Below are 26,856 nucleotides of genomic sequence, written 5' to 3'. Positions count from 1 at the left end.
TGATCATTCCACTTGATGATGAATTTGCTCTATTTCATCTTTTTAACCCACATTTGTTTCTGTTCCTGTTGGTTTTTAAGTGGAATGATAAAATAATTCTGTGTGTTTCATCATGGGAATCCCTGTAAAAGAGAAGCACGACCATGGGGAACTCAGGACTCACCACAGTGTCTTCTTTCTCTTTGCAGAAGGGCATTAAAGCTAACACTTCGATAACAGCTGACCAAAATGACATTATAAAGTGACATTAGCCACTGTGGTGTATGCTGGGGAAATCCCAGCTTTGTTATTTGTTGATTATGAAAGGCGGTATTTAGGGGGGAAATACTTGCTGTTTTTTCAACTTTTATTTATTTATTTGACTGTTTTGTAGTCTTTAAAAATAATTCAGTCAGAGCCAGATTTCAAACAGAAAAGTGGATGAAATCCTTTCCTGGCCCCTAATGTCAGGTTATGGTGGGTGTGAACGAATATCGTTGCTCTTAAACACCAAAAAACCCTGAAGTGAAAACGTAAAACAAGTGTGAGAAATTGAAAATGAAAGAAAGTGTGTGGGCAGGGCGTGGGCGTCCTCGTGGACTTTCTCAGATCAGTTGGGGGCGATGAGCTCAGCTGCCTCTGTGGTTATTTTTTTCAGCTCATGACGTGTTTCTGGCAAATTGGAAAACTTTACTGTTTTTAGCCCACACAAACAAGTGTAACAGACAGACTTTGTGATATTTTACATTGAGACAAAATTTGCGATACTGTCAGTCCAGAGTGAGGCCTACAAATCAGATTCATCAAATGTGTGTTTTTTACGCCTCCCGGTCAGTAATAGTTGTAGCCTGAGCCATTCTGGGTTTATTTTTTTGTTATGTGAAATAAAAACTATGCTTCTAAAATAAATATATACATATATTGGACAAGATTTGAGTTTTTGTCAGTTTGCTCAGTTTTGGTTTCACACCCTTCCTGATGAGGCTTTGGCACTAAGGTCTGTTGAGACTTGTCTTGTTGGTTAGAGACTTGTTAGTCTGCTGCCCAAAAAATGCTGTTTGTCTTGCAGTACCGAGTCAGAACCTTGCATTTTGCCCCTGACAAATCCCCTCCATGCAAAATAATACTAAAAATAATAGTGAAACTGAACAGAGTCAAACAGAAACAAAACAGACTCGACAACAAGAAACTCAAAACAGAAATCAAATCATTTGAAAATAATGTTTATTTCTAAGCCCCCATTAGAAATAAACACACATAATCACAAAAAGTGATTTTGTCCATAATTTAAGAATTTAAACCTTAAATATAAAAGGGATGTGACACAAGATGAAAATATTTACCTGAGGGGTCAAAGATGTAATCTTTGGTGTAAATTCAAAGTCTACATATCTAATCATCTTCCGTAACATATATCTGGACTCACAGCATAAACAGAACTTGACTGGATGGCGGAAGCATACAATCTCGAGGTGGTAATTCCACTTTTTTTAGAAAAATAAAATAAAATTGAGGTAAACGTGTGGCATGTCAAATATCTTGGCCTTTAATTTGCTGTCCCATTAAAAACAAAAAACACCAAAACAAAAAAACCCACTTGAAACGGACTATTTAAATAAGAGAAGATTTATCATTTTTAAGCTATTCGTTTCATTATCCAGTCCGTGGTATTTCTCTGCATATCCCTGAACTGTGATTCTTTAAGAAACGCATTTTCTGGTTTCAGGAGATTGTTGCTTTCCCTTCATTTACAGTAAGTGGCCGGCTGGAATAAAACAAATTTCACTGACTCGTCATCAAGTTCAATATCACCCAGTGATGCGGGCTGGTTAGCGTGCTAAAACGTTAAACAGAAATTCATGCGCGCTACTATCCCTCGTGTCTTTGGGGAAGCGCGCTCGCGCTTTAAAAGTGTCGTTTCCCTTGCGTCACTACTACAGGCGTGACACGGCGGGGAGAGCTGAGTTTACAGTCAGGGCACGGAGTGAAAACACGCACACTGACACCCCTCAAACAGACGAACACACGCGCTTACAGGAGGGGGTTTGACAGGATAATGGCGTCTGTGAGTGTGGTGGGGCAGCAGCCGAGTCCGCAGTTCTTCGGGCAGCTCGGTGGCAGGAAGAAAACCATCCTGCCGAGGAAAAAGTCCTGGGAGATGTTCAGGAGAAGCTCAGGGAGTGGGGAGGAAGATGTGTCTGTCACTGCTGGAGGAGACACAGGGACGGTGGTGAGAGGAGGAATGATGCCCGGTGAAGGATGCGGGGCTCCGTCCGCCCATTCTGCGCCACGTAGCCCGGAGCAGCAGCGGGACAGCGGCGCGGGCACCGCCGCTGGGGCACGGCAAAGTCACAACGGGCACATCACCGGCGACTGCAGCAGCAACAGCTACATGGACTGTCACGCCAAGCACACCGCCCGCGGGGGTCGGAGGAGCTCCTCGCTGAAGGGACCGGGCACTAATGTCATACCGAGCGAATCGCTGGCGAGTGGACATAAAAGACTGCACCGGCATCGGAGCGCGACGCAGGCAGATTCTGTGAACGGAGACAGCGGACGTCAGAGCATCTCCTTGCGGCATTCAGCGCCAGGGAAAAGCGGCGGTCTTCCACTGGAGCGGGTTACGCAGGGCAGAACCGGAGTGGTGAAGCTGGCTCGTCCCGAACCTCACCGCATGGAGGCCTGGTCCATCTTCTCTCAGGGGACGGACCCCCGGGTGAAGACGGAAAGGGGTGAAGGACACCGTTTCGAGGCCAAGCCCGTTAAGCAGGACTGGTGTGACGCGTGTAGCCGGCAGGTCACTGTGGAGGCACTCAAATGTCAAAGTAAGTAGTTAAAGCAGGCTACTGCAAGTGAGTTGCTTTTTTTCTTTCCCCGTGGAAATGAGTGATTATAGGCTTATGTGGTGCCACGCCACACACTCGGTGTATACCTGCTTTATTCACTTGTGTGATTACTGTTTCATTTCCCCACACGAGACATCGTGGAACAGACTGCGCACGTGAATGCAGAGTGTTTTGAATTAGAGATCCGCGTCTTGTTCCTGCAGCGCAGTTTTTATGAAGGGCACGTTGTAGCTGGGTGCCAAACCATAGCTGTGGTTGTGTGTTTGTACACACACACACACACACAAAAATTGTGCATGTGCCTTTGTGAGTGACTCGGAGTGACAGGGAAGGACATTTCCAAAGATTTTTTCACCACAGGCAGCCAAAATCCTTCCACGGAAAGAGCTTTATCTAGTTCTGCAGCTGTGCCTCCCAGAGTTCCCACTTTGCTACCAGACTTAGAGAAAGAGGGCGAGATGGAATCCACAGTGGTGTACTGGTGAAATCCTGAGTAGTGGAAATGTCTGCTCAGACACATTTAATGGGGACAATATATTAAATACATCAGTCTGATGCTGTGGGATGTGAGAATATGTTCAGAGACAGAAAGCAGCATCTGATGATGCCACTCCTAACATATCTGCATGGCTCTGTCACAGACAGTTTGGACTAGAACTCAACCTGAGGTACCTTTGTGCTTCTCTGCACACCCACTGCACATGCGTTCATCCTCTGTGTGTGTGTGTTTGAGTGTATGCGGCTGCTGAGCAGGCATTGTGTCAGCAGTAGTTTGTCATGGCGAGGTTGGAGCTGCAGAGTAGTGTGAGATAAGGCAGGATAAAGGATGATTGGAAAGGGAGGGATAATGAATGAAGCAGGTTAAAAAACAAACAAACAGTGAAACAAAACCAGGAGGAAATGAAGGAGAAAAATAAAGGATGGCATGTGGTTGCAAACAGTGGGTGATGGCAAGTGACGGGAATCAGGAGAGACAAAGAGCTAAGAGCAGAGAGTGCACAAGAGAGAGGGATGGAGGAAAAAGAGCGCAAGTTTGCCGGCACTGCCGAGCTGTCTGATTTAGTGTGCTATCAGCAAGAGCTCACTGAGGCAAGAGCAGAAAGATTACTGGAGCATATATACCCACAGAAACATGCACACACACAAAACACACAGTTTCTTTAAATCTCAAAAACTTCACTAACTTTTTCACTCCCCTTCACAATTACTCTCTTCATGGATAAAACCAATTAGTTGTACATCTGCTCTCTCTTATCAGAAGACATCTGAGGTGAATGCGGTGAACAGCCGTGAAGTTCAGCAGGCAATACAAATGTAGGCATTTTAAGGTATTTTTGCGGTGGAAGAAATGCAGCCGTGACTGCCAAAATAGAAACGGCACGCACGCACCCCGCTCCCTGCAAATGACAGGGAGTGAGAGACAAGAGGCCCTGCAACCATAAACAACCATCATTCTCCATCTTTGTCTGGTTGCCTCACTCGCTCGGCCTTGTCTGTGTTTGCTTTGTTGCATACGAAGCCCAAACAGCTGTGCAGCGTGCACCCCTGGGACAGTTGTGGCCTTGCTCTGCACTGGAATCTGTCAATCTCCCAAGAGTTCCCAGTCTTCTAGTCTGCTGCTCTGTTGGTGTACAGGCCTTTAACTTTCTTCTGCTGCCTTTCTTCTGTGTTTATGTTTTCTTTATCTTTATTGCGCCTCTTGGGTGATGGATGAGAATGTGATTTGTGGTAAAGCTTAAAGACTTTACTCACATATATGAGCCATATGTGACATCAGGCTTCAGTGGAGCACGACATATGAAAGCATAAAGACCAACACAGATTCTGATGACTGTGACAGTCAGGACATTTATGAGCTGCTTTACTGGCGCTAGTCTGTCCCAGTAGGAGACACCCCCCCCCCCTTACCATTATAGGCAGAAAACATGCACACAGTTTATGTTGTGGGCCACATACGGCCCACTTTGATCTTAAGTGGGCCATAAAGATGTTTAACTAAACATTAAACCCTTAAAATATCTTACGATAAGAAAAAGAAGTACAATTTTAACAGCATGTCTCAGTTTTTATCTGATAAACGTTGAAAACTTTACTGATATTTCCATAGATGGTGATTAAAAAGGAACATTTCTGTCATTTAATTTTTTAATTATTATTACTTAATTCCTTTGGTTTAGCTTGACTGGCCATGGAAGAGTTCTTTATCACCAGGAAAAGCTGAAAAACAGTCAAATGTCCAAAAATGTATGCACTGCTTCTTTTGCTTTGGCTGACTCTGGTCCCTAGCCCTTATGTTTGACACCGCTGCACTACACATATTATTACGACTTGTTATAAAATGCTAATTTAAACACACTAAAAAGAAATGAGTGTGTAGCAGATGCATACGTACATCTGTAAATCTATACACTATACCAGGGAGGAGGAGGGGTAGGGCACTCCCACTAATCTCAGCTCTGAGTGTCTCCAGCCCTGGGATTATCTCTCCAGAGTGGAATCACTGGGATTACAAACAGACAGGATCAGACGTCAGATTAATATTTAATTAAAGCTTTCAGGGAAGCGTGCTGTTGTGGCGCTCGTACACTGATATGCTGGATCTGGTCATCTATAAGACATGTGGCACTGTCTGTATTTACACTGTTTCTTCCTAAATGCTATTTTAACCTCTTTGTAGTTAATCCCTGAGCGTAACATTCAGGCAGCAGATGAACAATTCGCAATTTAATGTAGATGTAAGCTGATTTATAAGTGTCAAATGCAGCATAGCATGCTTTGGGATTTGTTAATGTGTTATCTGGGGCCATTATATGCTGTATAAGAGGGCTATGAGAGCCTCAGAGGAGGAAACATGGCTACTGACAATTGCAGAGATGCCCTTAAATGTTTCTCTGTACATTCAGTTAAATAAACAGTTTGAAGGGATAGAAACGAAACATTTCAAAGAGAAACCAGAAGGAAGTGAAAAGAAAACTGTCAGAGTTAGCATTTTTCCTCATTGGTTATGTTGTCCCAGCACAGTATGATGTGCAATAATATAGAAAAAGAACAAAAGACCCCTGAAATGCCCCAAAGTTTTGAAGCAACAACCAGAGAATCTGAATCCTCATTTTATTTAACTGCTAGATTACTCAAGTAATTCAACTATTTTAGATCAATAAGTTTTTCAGAGATTGTTCACGGTGGCCATGTTTGCATGAACTTGTACTTCGACCACCGTTTGTGAGCTTTGCTATCGGTTATTCTGCGTGTCTCTGCTTCTCATGTCAGAGGTCTGTTTGACAAGGTGAGCACCTGAGAGGTCAGTGATCCTCAAATTTATGACAACAGCAAAAGCATTCATGAACAAGTGTGTGAGCCCACACACGTCTCTGTATTTGTCTAACAGGAAGCCTGTGTAAGTGTACACACACACACTTTTCACCTCGGGGCATACCCCCTGTCTGTCTAGGGACTGTATTATTTCCCTGAACTCCATCCTTATCCTACCTCTTCCTGTGGTCCACACAGTACAGGCCTTGTCTCAGCAACTGCTTTCCTTTGGCCTTTTTCACCACTGAAGAAGAAAACATGGGAGGAGGGTTGTGTTAAATGGTTCATAACCTTCTTGTCCCTGCATACCGCTGCTGCGCTCTGCCAGCGCTGAGCTGAATATAGTTTGAATAAGACTTCATCCAAAGCATTCCTTTGGAGCTCATGTGTCTAAAGTTGAAATTAAGTTGAGTCTGAGTACAAAGCTGCTTTGAGTATTGAACAGAGCTTGATTGAACACCTATATTATAATCTGTTTATTTTTAATGTCATTTCAGTGAGGCTTTACACATCAGGGTGATTAATATGTTTAGCTGTAATAGAAGCAGAAATGTAGGACATGAAGGGTTTTGTTGTATTTTTGCAGAAAGACCCGTGTGGTGTTTTGTGTTTGCCTCACTTTGCATTGCCACTCTGCTGTATGTATATGGGGGGTTCAAGCAGGCTATATTTAGGTTGCCCTTAGTGGATATTGATAGCAGGACTGTGTAGGAAGAGGTGGTTAGAGCAGTAAGGACCAATGAAAACATTCTCAAGAACCTGTTAGGTGAGGTCGATTCGGGGGATTTTAGACTTTAGCAACACACATTACATCACAGGTTAAAAAAACAAACAAACAAAAAAACCAGGCACCTCAGTGGGAAAAAAGCAGTGAGAATAGATGAAAATTCTTGTAATGTAATGGATTTGTGTGAGAATGGTGAGCATCTCTTTCCTTTGTACTGCTCAGTTCTGTAAGTGGGGCAGGACGAGAACTCTCAGGAGCTTTCACTCTCTCTTTCACAGTGCATATTAAGAAGCAACGGACTGCGTGTCACAGCGACCCACACAAACTCACACACACACACACATACAAGGTGAAGCATATCCTTCACACTGACAAGATTCAGTATGTCACTGTTGAGGGGTTAGACAGCATGGCTGACTCACTTCCTCTTCGCCATGATGTGGATTTCAAACCAAGGAGACAGAAAAGTGGGGAACGGCGCTGGGAGCGTCTGCAGTGATGCCTGTGACGTCTGAAGATGTCTTCAGATACTGAATGAAGTGAGGAAAGTCAGCCACTGATGGGACAGAAAGACTCCTGTTGCTATAAAGAGAGGAGAGAGGAGAGAGAGAGGGTCAGAGAAGCTAGGGCAGTGGTTGCATTTGGGGGTCTCTGTCTCTTTAAGCTGGCCGTTCTTCACTGCGGAGTGTGTGGGTGCTGCAGCAGAGACAGAGGGAGAGACGAAGAGAGGATGAGAGAGCAGCGGTGAGAGAAGCAGCAGGACGACAGAGGAACAAGTTGTACCGCAGAGATTTGGGGCTCGTGTCCTCACGCTGAGGGTTGAAGACGACTGTTTTCAGGGGTAGACCCGAGGAGGACAGTGTAGGGCGAGAAGAGGGGGTTGAGCACTGGGGAGGGTGTGAGAAGTACAGGTGGAGGGGTGGCAGAGCGTGTGGAGAGGGGGCTGTTTATTCGGAGCGTGGCACCGGTGGCAGAGTGGCTGCGCTGGGATGGCAGAGGGGGGCAGTGGGGGGGCTGGCGCTGGTGCAGTCCTCAGAGAGAGAGGGGCGGCCGGCGGCAGGACAGGAGGTCCTCCAGCGAGGGTTACGCACACAGGACGGTGCCTGCCGGATGGTGCCACCATGTTCCATCCATGGCACAGATAGCACCTCCCGTCCCAGGGCAGGAGGAGGCAAAGGGGGAGGCAGCAGCTGGAGTTGGGGCTGGGGGAGCAGAGCGCGTTAGGGTGGGCAGGACATTTCTCGGCCAGGTTTCACTGTGTCTAGAGGAGGTGACGGGTGAATCGGAAGGGGAGGCTGGCAGCGCCTGCTTCGGTCACGTGTCGCGGCGGCTGGGGCGGCTGCTGAAGAGGCTGCCCAAGTCTCGCTCCTGGAGCGACAGCTTGCGAATCCTCCGGCGATCATCCTCCAATGGATCTCTGCTTAACAACTCAGGTATGGAGATGATCAAGATGACCGCAGAGTGTGTACAAGTTGTGAAACCTGGAAATGTGGGCATAGGGCATTGATTAGTTAGGGTCAGTGCTCTGGACAAGGGGAAAGATGATGAGTAGACAGGTTGAGCTGGGTTGGCCTCAGAGGTCGGCCATGTGCCAAAATATTTGTGTATTGTGCGCACTGAGCCATCTGTCTTTGAAATGAGCCGGTAAGCTGTGTTAGTCTTTGTCAGTACCCCTAACGGGTGATCAACCCCCTGTGTGCTTTTGTGTACAGCACACAGTAACTAGAGTTTATTCTTAACCTGCACTTTTTCAGTCTGCCTGGAAAAACCTCTGTAAGTCAATTATCATATTGACTTTCATATTTGTAGCAGAAATTTGAGATTAAAGTGAGCCTGCCTGAGGCTGCATGCCATTGATTTTTCCCATGTTTTCTCCAAATAGAGGACTAATGTAGCATCAGCACAAAGTGTGAATGGGTTTAAAAAAAAAGAGGCAGGGAGTGAAATGGCTGGGTGCTGCAGAATCATTGATTCAGCCAGGGAGTGACAGCAGCTGCTTAAACCCCCACCACCACTAAAAAACAAAGAAAACTTCAGCTTATTTTGTGTGAATGTGTGTGCACATCTTTTGGGGGAAGGTGTAGGAGCGCCCTCCTGTGTGAGCCTGATAAGAGCCTAACTAAACATGACTCAAGGAGCAGGTCATCATTGCACCACCTGAGTAACGTCATGCTGCGGCCTCAAAAGCTTTAGAAACACCATCAGTAGTACAAGCTGCCACAGACAGATAGCAGCTATTTTTGGATGGTGTTCCCTCTAAGGAAACCCTATTCATCCTTTTAAGAATGAACCTGTCCAATTTGGATTCCTCTGTTCTGTCTTCTACTGCATCTTTAGTCTATATTTGTCTGCCAAAGAGTCTTATAAATGGTGGAGGATCCCCGGGGCGTCTTCTTAGATGCTGTAACCTGCTGAGAATATAATAACTGACCTGAAACAAAAGACACAGTTACATAATTATATCAGGGGAGGCTTTTGACAGTTCTTCCTGCCAACACGGGGCTATAATTTAGCGCTACTGCATATTTACAGAAATAACTAGAAAAAGTGCACTCTGTCAGTTTAAAACCACGTCGCCAGGGCTCGGTCTGTGTATCCGTAGCCCATCAGAGGTTGTGCTCAGAAGCCAAATGGAGGCCATTCCATTAACCATAAAGTACTTTTTAAGCATTAGCACACAGAACATGAAAAAAAAAAAGAAACTGCACAACATATAAAACACCATATAGCTACGAAAATGTGCCAAATTTATTGCGCTGCTATAAAATCTTCCTGTTCTCTCAGTCTAAGTACAAGTAGTATCAAATCTGAGCGCTCATTGAGTCAAGCTATTAGTGGCTTATCAAGGCTTCTGTCGTGCACATTTTAAAAGTTTTGCCTCACTGGAACGCAGTTTAGTGCAGTTTACTACGCTGGACGTTCTTCTATTGAGGTTTGAGAGTCATTTGTGAATTAGAAACTGGGAAATATTAGCACCATAGAATGATGGGAAAACTCTCAAGGCCTGCTTGCTTGTTCAGTTGTCAGCACAGAATGAAGCTTTACATTCGTGACAACAGATGGGGACATGTGTTAAGCAGCCTCAAATAAACGCTATATGGACATACTGTACAGTCAGTCTGCTTTACTGTAACTGTATTTCATTTAGCATGTAGTATCGATCCATCCATCCATCCATTTATGACCGCACTTCAGATGGACTCATTTAGTTAATAGTAGGGTGATGGTTAGGTTGGGATCCATAACTTTATATGGAAATTTTGCTTATTTGACATTTATGGGGCCAACATGCATGTATGGACTTCATATTTTTTAAAAATGTGCTGTTTGTTTTTTTTATCATGCAGCCTAACTGTCATCATTCCAAAACATTCACTAACGATGTAATCATTACCCACAAAAATATTCAGCTGTATTTATTTACAGCTCACAGCACAGACTAAAAAAAACAAACAAAAATAAAGCCCACTTCCTGTCTTGTTTGTTTTGCTTATTCTCAGAGCATCTGTAACCTCGCAGATGGGAGTTTTGCGAGAGGAGAAGACAGACTCTGCCGCGATGAAGATTAAAAATGTCAGCACGAAATATGAAATGACTGTTTACACAAATAAAAACAGATGTCAAAGGGGTAAGAGGGTCAGATTAAATTCAGATTTGGGATTAGATTAGATCTGTTCATGTCCGATTTGGCAGCATATGGAGGGGTGGTTTGAGTTATGAATAAGGATGGAGACAAGTATAAAAACGGAACGGTAATATTTTTATTCACCAATGTGCCGAGAGATGAAGAACAGCTACGCAGTAGGAGAACATGGATAACTGCTTCAAATCAGCTATGATGGGATCAGACTAGCTAAAGGCCCCCCAAAGACCCCCAAAGCTACTCTAAATCCTACAGAGCTCCCTTCAGGTTCATTAGTGTGTTAATATCCTCGCCCCTTTTTTATCGCTACCTAATCCCTGTGTAACCCCTTCATCCTCAGCCAGACGAGGAGTAAATACAATATGCCCCCCCTCGTTTCTATCTGGAACCATACAGACATCCTCCATAGCCAAAAACTCACTGATAATCTCTGTTTTTACCCACGCCTGTGTCTCCCACACCCACCATGTCGCAGAAAAAACAACCACAACCACCCACATGCCCTACCTGCCGATTCTTGGCATAGTCAAATTTGTTTGATTGCGTACAGGAACGTCTCAAAGTACTTCAACTGAAACTAAACAAGGAAGAAAAACCCCCCAGAAAGAATGAAAACAAACAAAACAGCCTCATCCTCCTCTGAGATCAGAATTTACTTCACAAATCAGAGCTCGTCCTCCTTCTGCTCACAGCGGCTGTTGTCGACCCAAGCTCAACTGGTCTATCCGTGGTGACACTTAACACCAGAGCCCTTCTTCACGTTGAAACAGCACACAGAAATAGCGCAGAAAGAAGCTAGGCTGGTGGCAGTGTACTTTGCTACATTCTCAGGAAAGTTTCTGAGTATCGTGTACCTGCTCTGCATTCTCTGCCAGCAAAGTGTCTCCACCTCATCCCCATTTAATCAGAAGTATTTTACAGGGGGAAAAACAACAATTCAAATCCTGAACCCTGTAATGATGGGAGAGAAAGCACCAAAAAAAGTCCCCACAGCTTTAGAAGAGTCCAATGTGGACAGTGGTTGAAGTTTTTTTTTGTTGTTGTTGTTTTTGAAAGGTAGTTTCCAGCCTAATTTCACATAAAGATATGGAAGTAAAATGGCATTTCCTGTAAATATCTCCTACTGCAAAAATCTAAAACTCCAGCAGGGTGGAATCTATTTAAGATTGAGGAACTTCTCCACTGAGTGGACGGCGTAAGAGTGCACTGTACTTTCCAGAATAGAAAGTGGAAAGCCCCTTTTGCAAGTCCCAGCGAGGAGCTCGGGGCTGGTGGGGTCAATTTGCATTCAACTGCAATTACTTAGAAAACTCACACAAGAAAAGTGCTTACTCTTCTCCTACTTACTCTTTCTGTTCTGCCTGTGCGTACGTCAGCACGCCTGCATGACCTTCAGAAACCCTCTGGTTCACTGGATCTGCTGCTACTCTTTTTTCCACCTGCTCATTAGCACTCATCTGAAGGAGTCTCATGTAATACCAGGCCTGCATGCACCAGCATGCCAGCAGACGCTCAAACATTTACCCTGAACATACAAGAAAAACCTGAGCTCAAACAATTCAAAAGAATGGGATAAGGAAGGTGCTGAAACCTGTACAGGAACACTTCTGTGAATTTTCAAAATACTCCAAAACGCTGAAATGCCATTTCCATTCTTTGTTTGTTTATGTGCGAGGCAGAGGTATGCTATCAGCGTGGGAATAACGTGGAGTTTAGGTGAACAACGTCTTGCTGACAGCGGTGTATCATGTAGGTGTGGAGCAGGGAAAGACGTTCCACCCTTACATTGTGGCTGTTTTCCTTTCAGCATGTCCCAACTTTTGCAGTTACTTATCAGAGAAAAGGGTGGGGTCCGTCTTTAAGTTGTCACCCAACCAAACACCAGCAGTGGTTTTTCTGTGTAAGCGTAGCCAAATGCAGAGGAAAAAAGGCACAGAATGCCAGCCAGAGTGTGGATGGAGGGAGTGAATGAAGAAAAGCAGGGCAGGAAAGGAGTTTCTCCTTTTCCTTCCCCTGCGTGCTTCCTTTCTATCTCTCTTTCTCTGCAGTGACCTCTAAAGTGTCACGAGCAGAGCATCCCCTATCTGAACTCTCCTCTCGCTTCAACACATCCCTCCTGCCGGTGAGGCACTGACGTCCTTCTCTCTCTGCTGAAGCTACAGACACACACCAGCAGTTTAGAGGTCACTGCAGAGAGGCGTCTCAATCTGAAGTGACTTCTAAACTGTCATGGGAAAACTTTTTCCCCACGTAGCCCGGCTTTAAAAAGCAAGCCCACCATTATCCAGTGTCTTTAATGCCCACATAGACCTTTCTGGTTTTTTTTAATCAGTAGCGGATAATAATGTGAAACTGCTAGCTAATTTTCCAATAAGAAAAGCTCCACACACAGCATTAAAGCCCTTCTCTTTAACAGTGGTCATTAATTCAATTCAATTTTATTTATATAGCGCCAAATCACAACAAAAGTCGCATCAAGGCGCTTCATTAACAAGCTTGTTACTATGGTTACTGATGCTGAGTGTGAGAGACGCAGTGATACCCCCCCCCCCTCCTCTTTCCTCCCTCCTCTAAGAACAGCAGACAGAAAAACAACATGCAGGGCTCAGCCTTACTCATTCAGCTCTAGCTGCAGCAAAGAGGTGTAACAGAAAACAACACATGCTGATTGAGGTTTGATCTCGCCGAGCGCATGCAGTATAGCGCACTGTGTGTCCTTTATGAAGCTTTAAGCTCAAAAACCATGAAAGGCGTCTGACTCAGAGCTTCCACAAAATACACTTCTCTCTTTGTCCGTGCAGCTCTATAATAGTAATCTTTTTTTTTTTTTTACTATATCCTTGTGCATGGATTATCTCACCGGCGGAGGAGAAGTGAGATCTGAGGCTGCGCGTTGCAATGGGGAAAGTCTCTGACCACAATAAAGTCAGCAGGGCATAAATAAACAGACGCTGACATACGCGGAACCACCTAGAAATTAAAGAACAACGATGGACTATTTGGGGACATTTTAAAAGGGGGGGGGGGGGGGGGGGGGAGTTGAATCTATTCTTTTCTAGCTGGGCGGTCGATGGGAGTTGACCAATGGCAGCATTGCACCATTTGTTCCCTTTAAATGGAGTAAGCCCATCAGTTGTTGCGGTGCATTAAAACTGTGTTACATTATGCATTTGATTTTTAATGGATGTGACATGTTCGTTATTGACTGACTAATGTAGTTCCACTGGAGGGGAATTTACTTCTCTGATCCCTTCTCTGAGCAGTAATATTATGACAGCCAGATTTCACCGGGCCTTAAATTAGTCAGTATCAGGTAAAGTTGCTTGATTAGAGCACATGTTCAGGTATCAATGCCTCCATTTTTCCTGAATCACTACACGCATGCATATAATCTCTTAGCAGTTTAACACTGTATAAGCTGTGAGTCTGCCCTTAGCCACTAGATGGAGCCAGATTTCTGTGCAAATGGATCTTTTGAATGATTTCACCTTTGATTAAGTCAGAACTGGGTCTCATTTATAACTTACATGCGACTAATCACCATTTCACACTTTCACAGGGGCCACATTATTAAATCACCACATGATTAAATTCGCTGCTGTTCCCTCTCGGTTCTGCGCCTCTGTTCTTGTCTCTGACTGGAGTGTTTTGTTTTTGTGTGTGTGATCAACAGACTGCAGCTACACATGTCACCTGGAGTGTAAAAGTAAAGTACAGATTGACTGCAACAAGAGGGACAGAGAGCCCGAGGAAGCTCCTTCTCCCAGACGGCACAGCTCCTCCACAGCCTCTCAGTTCAGGGTAAGTATTTTAAAAGACATGACAGGAAATGGGTGCCATTTTTGGGGGGGTACAGAGGAAGAGTAAGCACTTTGACGTGTGCAGCAGAGGTGTACGTGAGTCAGGGCTGGGTAATGGAAGAGTTCTTTCCTTCCGTGCCCACACTTTTACATAACCATCCTCCACTTTGACTGCATGCGGTCTCTCCTCCTTAACTCTCCACTTAAGAATGTATTTATGCACTCATTTGCTTTTTTTGGTCACAAAGTGTTCCCAGGACAAAATATGCTACGTCACATTAGCGTCTGCTCCCCTACTTTCATGACTTCTCTTGCCGCCCTCTCTCTCCCAGCTTTGGCTCTCCACCAACTCTCTCCAGAAGTGTAGAGGTTTGCTTCTGGATGTCCTAACTAGGGATGGGTATCGTTTAGGTTTTATCCGATACCGGTGCCAAATCGGTACTTTTGAAACGGTGCCGGTGCTCAAACGGTGCTCAAACCGGTGCTTAAAGAATGGAGAACACAAAATTGGTCCAAAAACCTCTCATGTTCAGCTGTTTTTTGTAAAAATATAACAATGTTAGCCTTTTCTGCAGCTATGGGGCATATATGGTATCACTCTTGGCTGGAAGCAGTGCTTAAACAATGGAAAAAATACAAACTTTGTCCAAAAACCTCTCATGTTTAACTGTTTTCCACTTTTTCTTTGGTCATTTTAGCCTTTTTAGCCAGGGTGAAGGGAGCATCTGCCATCAAACAAGAGGACAGCCGCATGTAGCTATGATGATGTTTGCTAGTTCACCTTACATGCATTAATGTAATAACGTGGTTAGCCTACTCAACGTAAATTACACACAAACAACATTAAGCTACTCACGCAGAGAAGAACGGCTGCTGCTGCCATCAAATACGGCGCATTTCTCGGCTTTTAAAAAAAAACGCTATGCGTCGCCAGGTGTTTCATCGGATTTGAGGTGTTACCTCCTTTGACAGTATCACAGTATCAGCTTAAAGCACTTGTTGCTGCTGAGTTTGCATATTTTGCTGTGAAGTACAGCCAGACTTTTGACCGCTTCGCCTTGGACATTTTTAATCTGTAGCTCTGCATAAAAGAACGTACGTACCTGGCCCCGCCTACTATCCTCGGAAACGTAAAATGATTGGCTAGAATCTAAAGTGTATCACAGCTCAGGAAAAAAAAGCACCGAAATAAAGCACCGAAATGTGCGCTGCTTTTCGGTCTGGTTACTACCGTTGGATTGCTTAATGAGTTTATTAAGTGCTTTTTAGTTGCATTGACCACTCAAATGGCTTTATTCACACACCCATAAAGCACTTTATCAGTTCGGCATACAGACAGGAGGAGCCGGAGAACCACTCACACTGCAATTAGTGGACATTCCTTGTCCACAGCACTAACTCTGTGTACAGGAACCTTATTTGTTGCTTGCTCTATATCAGAGTTTTTAGATGTTAAAGGAATATGTAATTTTTAGTATCCATGGATGATGGTAAGTCAGTAACCTATATAAAGAAGAAATCAACAGTTTTAAACTTGAAATTCAAAGTTTCAGCTTTTAGCCTTGTTTCCTATTCTCCTACTGTACAAGTCCGGAGGCGTCCAAGTGATACAGTAGTTACGTAAAATCCATCGTCAAAATAGTGCCTCATTCACTCTTTGTGTAAGCACATGGTTGTGTTTAGGGACCTATAAGATTGTGAGTGTGCTGCTCTTGGCATGCCATCCACAGTCACCCACGCGATGTGGTCCATCCACACACGCACAGACACACAGATATCAGGCACAAGAGTACTCTGGCTAACCAAGCAGGCCTGCAGCAAAATGTTGGCAGCTCCTCTTATGTCCCGAGGTCATCTAGCGAGTGTGAGCGAATGCATAGAGCGTAATACGATCAAAACAGCGTGCACAGAATTGGAGCAAAGTGTGTTTGTCGTTTGATCCAATAGCACCACTTGTTCTCTATTGGTTTCAATCAAAATCTCTAGTGGAACATAAATGCCACAGTCCCAGTTGTTTCCCTTAGTTTTTAGTTGTTTCTGGTGTCATTTTGTTTCCGTGCATCATGTTTAGCATCATTTTCCTTGTTTCAGCGTGTTTGTTATTTATTTGTCTTTCAGTTATTTCCTGTTTTACTTTGAAGGTTTATTTTCTCATGTGTGGTGTTGTTTTATGTACTTCCTGTTTTTGTTGCTTTCCTTTCTTTGTGATTGTCTGCTCGCCTTTCATTAGTTTTATATGTGCTTTGTTTACTTCACCCGCTCCTTGTCCCTACCAGTGTCTCATTTTGCAGTTAACCCCAGAGGACAAAATCATTATGAATTTTTTTTTTTTTTTGGTCAAACTTTCCCAAGTGCTATTTTTAGTAGAGCAAGGGATTTTCATCACACCAGCTCCTATTTTATACAAACACTAGTTTTCTTTAGAAATTATAAATTATTTCTATTTGGCAAAAGCAAAAGACATCAGTTTAGACTTGAGAAAAAGAATTGTTGATGCTCATATAACAAGAGAGAGATATACAAAGTTGTCACAAAAAGTGTCAAGAACTGAAGAGAGCCACACAGTACAGAACGAGCCTGGCAGAGTTAGGAAGCAAAAGATTTCAAAGACTCTGGAAAGAAAACTAGTGAAAGATGTGTTTAAAGACCCCAGAACAAAATCAAAACTGAAATTCTCATAGGAGGGTTAATAGCCCTGTCTTCATCTGTCCATGTGGACTTTGTGTTTCCCTTTGTTTGTGCTCAGTGCTTTTCCCCTGCATTCCTTATGCTTCTTGTGCTCTTATTTTGGATTCTTGGTTTGCTGCTGTTTGGACTTTGTGTTTCTGTGTTTTTGTAATCGCCATTACCGGTTCCTGTTGTGTTTACTTCATCTGCCTTGGTGTCCTACATTCAGGTCATCTGTCCAGCTACACATGAACAAAACAATAACGACAAAATTGCTTTTATGTATTTTACATTTAGGCCATTAGTCAGCATGTCAGCATTAAAAGATTATGTCAGTTTTAGTGGCATATGAACTTAGTGACTGGTGTGCTTCAAATAAAGCCTCTTGAATGGCTAGAGGAGAGACGACACTTTGTTTCCTGCAGCCCCCTTTTTTCCATTGCTCTGTTTTATAACTGTAACCATGTGTGTGGTTAGTACGAGTCCTTTTTGTGTGTACATCAGCAGAAATTGATCGCCTTTTGCCCCATATGGACGGAGACTGCTGCAGCCACACAAAGGATCATCACGCTGACCAGGTTTCATCGACTTGAGACCAGTAGTGTGTGTGTTCTAGTTTGTGTGCAGCACCCCCTGCTAGCACTCTTCTCCTATACTGATTACGCTGATGGAAGCGAGGAGCAGAGCTGCAGGTTATCAGTCATCAGCTGACTTAAATCTGATGAAAAACACCCCAGTAAAAGGCTGACACACTGTCGGTGCATGCCACAGTTCTCCCAAAGCTTATTGTGTGATTTTAAAATCTTGCTACATGCACTGAAGCAGCCGACAGACAGATGGGCACATCAATCTCAGCAGCAGCAAGCGTCGGCTGCTTTTTGGCAAGGGGGTCGCTGCCAGAGTTAGAGGGCAGGTTGTAGGGTCGCTCTGAGGTTAGGGGTCACGGTAATCTCTATGCTAACAGCCATCATTCTTCATTTTCTTTCTCTCTCTGTGGGCACCATAAGCCTATCCCTCATCACCAAAACAGCAATGATTGTGCACCTTTTTGTTGTAGTACTGTGTCGGTCCCTGCCTGTGTTTCGGTGCTGACAAATTAAGAGTCGGGATGGTTCTACATAAAAGTGACATTTACGGCGGTTATGATGGTTTCCAGTCAACCGTTGCACGCTGCACCCAAATATCAGTTGCAGAGCAGCCATCTTGCCCGGCTTTTGTGCTGCTTCCTGTTTGTGCTCGTGTTTTGTATGTCATACAGAAGTTACGGGCCTTCATATCTCTCACTCATCAGCATTTCTTTCTATTTACACATACCTCTCTCTTTCCCCTCTGTGAGAGGAAGTGGCCATGCTTTGCAGGGTGCAGTCGCTTACAGGAAGAGAGAGAGAGAGGGAGGGAGAGAGAGTAGAGGGAGAAGGGGAGGGCGCTTGCAGACTGATAACACGCTCAACCACAGATGGTTGAGCAAGGTTGCAAGAGAGTGAGGCGGTGAAGCTGGTGCAAAGACAGGCTGAGAGAAGAGGGAGAGGATAAGAAAGAGAGGAGCTGAGTGTGAGGATTCTGTCCTTTTTTTGGTAACATTGTCAAAACGATGGGAAGGAGAGCAGAGAGGAGGTAGCAGGGGATCTGTGAGCATCTCGTTTCTGCAGTCGAGGAGCTCTGCTGCTGCTATTTACCCAAGACCCTGGGGACGGATGGATGCTTACACAAATAAATGCCAGCATAATTGACTTGGTTGTGCATGAGGGACTTTAGTTGGACTGTTATTCGCTCCTTCTCAGTGGGTCTTCACAGAGACACAGAGCAGGATCAAAGCAGGATGTGGTGTTGCTTGCATGCATGCCTTAACGAGTGTGTGTTTGTGGGCATAACAGGTGCTCTCAGGTGAGCGAGCTTAACTTGAAACCAGTCTGTAAGCTGACTCCATCACTCCGCCGTGTGCCTACGTTTGTGCGTGCGTGCGTGTGAGGTAGTTACAAGCTTTGCGTAAAAGTGTCTGTATGTCTAGCTGAGAATACTCAGGTGCACATACAGAATGGCCTGTTTGTGACTCTCACACACACTCACACGCATGACAGGAGGAAGTGACACGTCTGTTGCTCGCTCTTGCATTTCCTGGTCGTCTCTCCGGTAGCACCCAAAGTGCCGAATCGAAGCAGAGTTCACCTGTTTCGCCCTCGCAGGTGGGATCTAAACCCTCTGGATGCATCAGCACAGGAGCGCAGACTATTTCTGGATGAGTAAAGGGCAGTTGTACGCGTGTAGACTCTGACTGTGCCCAAGCGTCACTTCGAGACAACCCATCGCTTCCTCGAGCTGCCAACGTGCTATTCTGGTGCTTTTCTGGTGCCAGAGGCTGTCCTCGGACCTCTCCATGACCGTCAACACAGTGCTGACCCCCTCCATGACCAGCAGTAACAGCATGAGCAGTGGGTACTGCAGCCTGGATGACGAGAGCGAGGACTTCACTTTCTTCACAGCCAAGACCTCGTTCTTCCGCAAGCCTAGGCAAACAACTAAGGTACAGAATCAGGAGTACAGTCAACCTGATAATTGAAATTTTAATATCGGAGCAAGCTCAGTCAGTGCGCCAATCGTGCCGGCAAACAAACTCTACTGCACTTTTTCTATATTTAAAAAAACAAAACTTTTATCCAAAAAGGAGAAGTTAGGAGAGGAAGCGGTGGCGTTTGTGCATGGTTAAGTAGGCCTCTAGGTGTGTGTGTGTGTGTGTGTGTGTGTGAGAAAGTAGGAAGGGGTTACTGTAATACAGCTGTATTGTTCAACGTTGATCTGTTGGCTTGTCAGGTTTGCTTGTTTTTAACAGACTGATTTCATGGAGGCTTCTTCTCTACAGTGTGTGGGAGTGGAGAGGTTTCCATAGAGGCAAAGCTGATACTTTTGCACGAGAGCAAGTGTGTGTGTGTGTGTGTGTGTGTGTGTGTGTGTGTGTGTGTGTGTGTGTGTGTGTGTGTGTGTATACTGTTTAACTGCACTTTTCTAGTTACCATAGCAACCCATTGCTGGTTTTACTGGCAGTCTTCACACTTCCTGAGATTTCGTTTAGCTCTACTGTACATTCAGTGACCTGATTGTGTAACAAACCATAACCAAAGTATTTAAAGTAGCACTTGAAAGAAAAGCAGCGCTGTCAATACTATAGACGAAAAAGAGAAAAGAGACCCAGGAAGTGGGAGGCGGCCTGACAAACCAACACAGACAGTTGGTGTTCATGTAAAACCTGCTCATCCCCCTTCTTTGCTGTCCTTGCCTTGTGCTGCCTTTGGTGTCTGACTTGGAGAAGGTATAATCTCTGAATAATTGACCAGCTATGCTGTCAGGTTGTGGAGTTAGGGTTGCAGCCAGGCTCACAGCCTAAGGAGGCTGACTTGCCTGATCTGAGAGAACAGAAGCTGCCAGCTGATTGAGACTGATGACCCCGACGCCCTGTAACCAAGAAATATTATATGAATTATAATGTAGTAGCACTGTTAGCTAGACAACATGGTAGCTAGTCTACATACCCAATAGAAACTGAATTGTGTGCTTGCGTTAAATGCAGCCCTGTGGGGCAGTGCGTCTTTAAAGAGCAAAGTGCTCTGTTTATCCTCGTGTTTGAATATGGAAAAGGAGTATGCAAAGATCTGAGATGCATCTTGTAAATAGAGACATTATCATAAGTTTTGTGCATAAGGAAGTGAACTGAAGTGTGTGTGTGTGTGTGTGTGTTTCTCTGGTATGGTCCAAATAAATGAGTTATAACACTGATATTCACCCGGAAACCTGTAACCTTTTATTCAGAAACAGACCGTGTTATGCTAATAAAACAAGAATATTGTGTCTATTACTTCCTCCTACATTATCTTAGCTAATAGAAACTCTGATATGATCCAAACACATCAACCTGTCGTGAAATCTCTCACTTCTTCAGTGTACAACCAAGTGTTACTGTGTCACGTAGCTTGCCTTATTAGCCACCTAGCTACCTGTGGGGCCCAGTCCAGAGCATCAAGTGATGCTAAATCCAAACCAGCTGAATCAACTGTAGCTCTCGTGTTAGTTAGTCATTGCACAGATGATTGTTACTGCTTGCACTCAAACATACAACATATTAAAAACTGAGCTACAATCCTGCTCTAAATTAGCATCGCAGTGAGACCACGAACAACAACCGTAGATATCTGCAGTTTCAGTCATCATAAAAAAATGCAATAAGTTGTGGTAGTAAATCTATTTTGATGCTGGTGCTTAGGTTTTTGTGCGTTTGTTGTGTGAGTGCACACTCATGCACAGACCTGCACTGCTGGCAGTGATGGCACACACACAGCGCTCTGTGGGCTGTGAAATAGAATCAGCTTGCACTTCTCCTTGACACTTGACCCTGTAAAGACAGCGCTCTGAAACAAACTGCTGACAGTTTGCGTGTGCATAGGTCCATGTGTGTATTTTATGTATGTGATTGCATGTGACCATCGCACACTGTTCAAAATGTTTGTATTTTTGTGAAAACGCTCATCACTCGTCATGTTGTCGGTCTTACAAGTTTGAGTTAAAAAGCTGGTCAGGTGATACACACAGACAGGTGTGATACTTGATTTCATATCGACTACACTCCCGTGATATTTCAAGCAGTCGTAAAACCTCTTGTCCAGCTTCACAAGAGTGAGAGCATCAACACTTATCTGCGTCACCTTGGAGGGACTGTGTCTGTGTCTGTGTATGTGAGAGACTCTTATGTAACAGTCAGAGATATTTTATTTATATTTTTCATGCTTTTTAGATACACATGTACCTTTAGATGCATTCAGCAACAAGAACAAATTTGAGTTGCTTCAGGTTTGCCTCAAGCGCCCTCGCCAACACAGTGAAGCTCAATCAAGTAGCATAATAAAAGCTGTTTATGTGGTAAAAGTGTGGTATCTAAATTATGAAAACAGGAGCGTTTAAAAACCAACATGGCAACAAGAGCTGATTGTTTCATATGAGACTGAGACAGTATAATCAGATAACTTATTACATGTATGCATTAGATGATGGAAGTGTGCTTGCACATTGGCTAAGAGACTTTCAAGCACTTACAGTCTAAAGATATCTAACTATCTAATGTAGTGAAACACTTAGCTCTGGAGCCAATAATCTACAGTGCAAGTCCATCAGATGTGTTTTCCTGGAATGCCTCTGCAGACTCTGTGCGCCTCTGCGACCTGGTCACAGTCAGGGCTTTTGCCGACCTCACAGGAGCGAAAACTGTACTATTGTCCGGCTCTATTGTCCTCTGATCACTCTCGCTGGTATGCAGACAGGCAGGGCAGGGCACTGCTTCTGATACATTTATAAACTCACATACAAACGCAGGAATTCCTGCGAGGTTCTTTGCATTTTGTTGCTTTCCACTGCACGGAATTCTCGATACGAGTCCGCTCCTCCGTATCCCTCAGATTCCTTTCCTAACCTTGGATTGCACAATGTGCTCTTTATTTTATTTATGTTTTTATGAATGCAGCTGGGTCAGTAAACTCAGTGGCTTTTTATGGGTCTTGTGAGATGCAGAACAGAAGGCTTCAAATTCCCCCATGACAGAGATACTTACATTCATGATCCAGATATGAGGCAAAAACACTCGTATTTGGGTCCTAATTAGTAAAACATTTTATTCTCAAAGGCGCCACCTTCATTCTGCTGCACTGCTGCAACTTTGGCATTTTTACAGAATTGTGGGACTATAATTGGGCAGAGTCTGGTAGCGCAATAAGAAGAGCAACAAAAAGAATAAGCAGTGCAGCGTTTCCCCTGCCAGATGCCCAGTTTTAGCCAGAATGGGTCCTTTTATTTGTGTCGTTTGTTACCATAAGGGTGCACTTATTGCATTTCCATTGAAAAAAGAAACAGTGACTTCATCTTCAACCTGAGGACTTCCCTCTAGAAACCATAGCTGCATCACATTTTCTCTCTCTCTCACACACACAAAGACACATAATCTCTCTCTCCCACCTCCCCGGAAAATGCAAACGAACAAGTAGAAGGGAGGAAATTTTACATAAATAAAAAAAAAAAAAGCTATTGTGAGATAGAGAGGATGCATCCCACTGTACTATAAATAACCTAGTCAAACTCTGTGTTGCTAAGGCTGGCTCAGCAGCCGCTTTTTCATCACTCCTTACCCCTTCTTTCGCTGCCTCCCACTCTTTGACTCCCCCTCGTCTCCTTTCGTTGCATCCTTCCTTTCTCTCTCTCTCTTGTTCTCATCCTTATTCACAAAGGGAAATGAGTAAGAGGGAGGCAAAGCTGTCAATATTCTTGCGCTGAGATGCTGAATGCACGATTAGCTCCATTCACAACATTTCCTGTCCCCGTGCAGAGCTGCGGGCTAGTGTAACTATGCTTTAGCGTGTATTCAAAGCCCATCAGCTGCAGTCAGAGTCAGCTTTTTCTGTGTGAGGATGGCAAAGATGGAGGGCAGGGTAGTGTCAAGAGAGACCACCCTGCAGGAACTGGCCTAGATTCTCTTTAGTCTTATTTGTGAGCCAAGCATGACACCCACAAGGTCTGCAAGTCTGTGTGGAAGGTGAAAGGGTTTTTCCTGATTGTGGTTCATCTTTCTTCAGAAACTTGAGCAAAGACTATTAGACCGTTTTTGTTTTTCTGGATAGATTGAAGCGGCACCATCTGCTGGTTAAAGATAAAACATTCCTGCTACTTGCGACAGTGGTGCAGTGCTGATAATAATTTTTTCTTTGCCTCACAGCAGAATGCAGCAAAGGAAGAAGAGAAGGGAGCGACAAAAGACCTATCAGTGGAAGAAGTGCGGGCCAGGATTGAAGCGTATAACGCTCAAGTCACAGAAAATGGAATGAAATTGGTGAGAGTTTTGTTTTTTAAACAAATTTGTAAATTTGCACTATTCAGTCTCAAAGTCACAATGAAACCTTATTATTTTAGCTTCCCTTTTTTTTCATTAATGCACACATATTAAAAACAACCAAACAAACCTGGATGTAGTGTAGAAAGTAAAATATTAAATTAGGAATAGTATTTCGGAATACTTAGTTTGATCAAATAAAGTAACACACTTTTATATATGTAGCTTTTAACTGTTAAAAACAAAAACAAAACAAAGTACGGGAATGATTTGAAAAACACAAAAGAGATGATAAAAATTGCTTCCCTGTTGGAAGCCTTGATTTAACTTAGCTTACAGGTGCAAACACCTGGGACCATTCAAAGTTCATTTTGGTCTGCTGGTCTGCAACATCACAAGAATAGCAATGCACCAGGAAGTGGCTGCTGCCGGCGAGAAACATTTTTCTCATGAACTATGCAAACAAGATTGAACATGTTAGAGTGCTTTCGGGGTGGTGGTTGGTGGTTTTTTTGTAGTTTGTTTTTTGACAGGCCTGTGAATTTTCATGCAGTAGGTCTTTCATAACTAACTGCTCTGTCATGTTTTTCCACTTATATTAGAAAAAAAATCATAACTGTAACTAAAGATTCATTTTTTTTAAAAAACTGTATCTTTTGTTAAGTTCAGAAAAAAACACATCTTTCACATTTTCCTAATTTCCATGTTTCACTGCATTAACCTGTCTATAAATTGAAAGATCTTAAACCACCACAAGTTTGGTGGACATTAGATCCTAAACAGCATCATTAGGGTGCATTTTGTTACTTTGCACACATTAATGCACGACCTTTCCCTCTCTTGCTGTAGGCTTCAGACGGCTCATACACAGGCTTCATTAAAGTCCACCTGAGGCTCAATCGACCAGTCACCGTCCATGGCGTGGACCCGTCAGCCTCAGAGGGTGCGTCCAAGCAGGTCAGCGACCGCCTCCAAGCTCCGCCGAAGGAGCAGGAAGCTACAGACTCTGAGCATTCAGAGAAGAGAACGTCCTTCTATCTACCAAGCGACAGTGTGAAGCAGCTCCACATCAGCTCTCAAACCACCACAGGAGAGGTCATCAAGGGCTTGCTGAAGAAGTTCATGGTGTTGGACGATCCACGCAAGTTTGCGTTGTACAGGCAGACGCACCGCGATGGACAGGGTGAGGACAACACATGTGCAGCCGCTAGCTCGCGTGGTTTCCAGAAAAGTAACTGGTGATATCAACGCTATGTTTTTCTTTTTGCAGACCTCTTCCAGAAGCTTCCTCTCTCTGACCACCCTCTTCTTCTAAGGTTGATTGCGGGACCAGATCCAGAGCAGCTCAGCTTTGTGCTTAAGGAAAATCAGACCGGAGAAGTAGAGGTGAGAAGGCAAAAAAACATGCATAAGTTTATTACTAAGCTGCAAATGTTAAGAGGGTAAGTGCCTCCAGAAGTGTTATAAATCTGCTCCTTCTCTTTTCCCTCCTAATCCCACAGTGGCATGCATTCTCTGTCCCCGAGCTTCAAAACTTCCTGGTCATCCTTCAGAAAGAGGAGGCGGAGCGCATTAGAGCAGTGGAGCAAAAATACACTGTTTACCGAAAGAAACTACAGCAGGCCCTTCAACAACATACCCCCTGACCCCCGTCACACATAACGTCATGGCTTTAACCCAGGGAGAGACTGACCCTTTGAACTCCGACACCTTCGAGATCTATTCGCAGAGCAGAGCCCGAACTAGCTTTTCTTGGAGCTCCAGATATACACGCGGACGTGCACACATGTTCACACGTGGTTGCATAGCCTTTCTCAGGACGCATATGAGCCCCTCTCACCGCCACCACAACCCCTCATACGTCGCCTCCTTGTGAAGGGAATCGGGAGTCGAAAGCGTTGTAAAAAGCTACAGAGTGTGTGTTGTCTTCTAGCTGATGGGACAAATAGTGCCAAGGACGCTTGCACACACACACACATACACACAGAAAGATCTGTACTGTAACTCAACTCGAGTTGAGACTGATAGATTTTCATAATAAGTGGTGTTTGTAAAGATTCCCTCTTCTTCTGCTACCGCTGCTGCTGCTGCTGCTACTGCAAGTGTTACTTATGCATGAGTCTGAGCTCATCTTCCCTGCACATAGACTTAGGATTAGAACAGTAGGCATGATTACTTTTTTTCTGCATCATGCAGGGATGGAAGGACAATCATACTGTGTTGTTCCTGGAAATGATATATCAGTTATCAGCAGATGTGCTATTTTATCTCTCTGGAGTTCTAAGGGAGGTATTTAGGGTGGGAGTTGAAGTACTGGCAACCCGTGCTTCTCCTTAGAAAATGTTTTCTTAAGGAGTTTCGAAATCTCAGAACAGGTATAAGAAAGCGAGATCCATTCTGGGCTTTTTCTCAGGGAGCATGAATTGGGAACAGAGAAAAGCTAAAGGAGGAAAAAGATAGCCCTGTTCCACGTAGAACAAGCTCGTTTTAGCCCCTGCTTATCTGTTCTTATTTGCTAAATTCAGTCAGTGCTTCTTCAGCCACACCCAGTTGGCACCCTTCTCCATGCTCCTGCAAAACATACACATAATCCAGACATGTTCCAAGATGATAACTGTCATATAATTTCCATTTCCCCTCTCACTTTAATCGCAATCAAACTTGCATGAATTCCACTTGCAAACTGCATGAACCCCACCTGCGGAGAAAAGCCTGCCGAGGGAGGTGAACCACAAACCTTTATCGACACACTTTATGTACACTGATGGAGTTGTATATTAAATGTTACAGGACTTTGATGCCAAAGCTTAGAGAGGGGGCACATCTGCCGAGAGTGATTAAAGCGATTACAGACAAAAGTTTGTTGAATTAAAGGTGGTGTATGTGAGGAAAACTGATTCTGTTTTGCACATTTACAGTAGACGCAGGTTAATGATGGTCCAAACATCTGGGGCTGGGCATGCGTTTAGGTTTTCTTGAATCTACCTGCCTTCCAACCTAAAAAAAAAAAAGAGGAAATAATA

The 26,856-nt window shown here is 44.1% G+C and overlaps 1 protein-coding gene across 5 annotated transcripts; it reads left to right on the top strand.

Annotated features, from left to right (window-relative positions):
- Window positions 1–1,699: 1,699 nt before the first annotated feature.
- rassf5 (Ras association domain family member 5) lies at window positions 1,700–26,856 on the top strand. Of its 5 annotated transcripts, none has more exons than XM_026168300.1 (6): window positions 1,700–2,804; window positions 14,181–14,308; window positions 23,723–23,833; window positions 24,683–25,016; window positions 25,104–25,219; window positions 25,336–26,856. In XM_026168300.1, the coding sequence occupies exons 1-6, from the start codon at window positions 2,036–2,038 to the stop codon at window positions 25,477–25,479; spliced, it is 1,602 nt and encodes a 533-aa protein (XP_026024085.1). In that variant the 5' UTR covers window positions 1,700–2,035; the 3' UTR covers window positions 25,480–26,856. The 5 variants fall into 5 exon arrangements, with proteins under 5 accessions (XP_026024085.1, XP_026024083.1, XP_026024086.1 ...); XM_026168298.1 differs by having other exon boundaries at window positions 1,701–2,804; window positions 23,720–23,833; XM_026168301.1 differs by lacking the exon at window positions 1,700–2,804 and adding an exon at window positions 5,636–8,297 and having other exon boundaries at window positions 23,720–23,833.

This window comes from Astatotilapia calliptera, chromosome 5 (assembly GCF_900246225.1).
Source record: "Astatotilapia calliptera chromosome 5, fAstCal1.2, whole genome shotgun sequence".
NCBI lineage: Eukaryota > Metazoa > Chordata > Actinopteri > Cichliformes > Cichlidae > Astatotilapia > Astatotilapia calliptera.
The sequence above is the reverse complement of the archived record's forward strand: the minus strand, read 5'-3'. Positions and strand labels throughout refer to the sequence as shown.

Coding starts and splice junctions, on each gene's coding strand:
- rassf5 (XM_026168298.1), top strand. CDS start 2,036: ATGGCGTCTGTGAGTGTGGTGGGGCAGCAGCCGAGTCCGCAGTTCTTC. Junction 2,805..14,180: donor GGAGGCACTCAAATGTCAAA/GTAAGTAGTTAA, acceptor TGTGATCAACAG/ACTGCAGCTACACATGTCAC. Junction 23,834..24,682: donor CAGAAAATGGAATGAAATTG/GTGAGAGTTTTG, acceptor CTCTTGCTGTAG/GCTTCAGACGGCTCATACAC.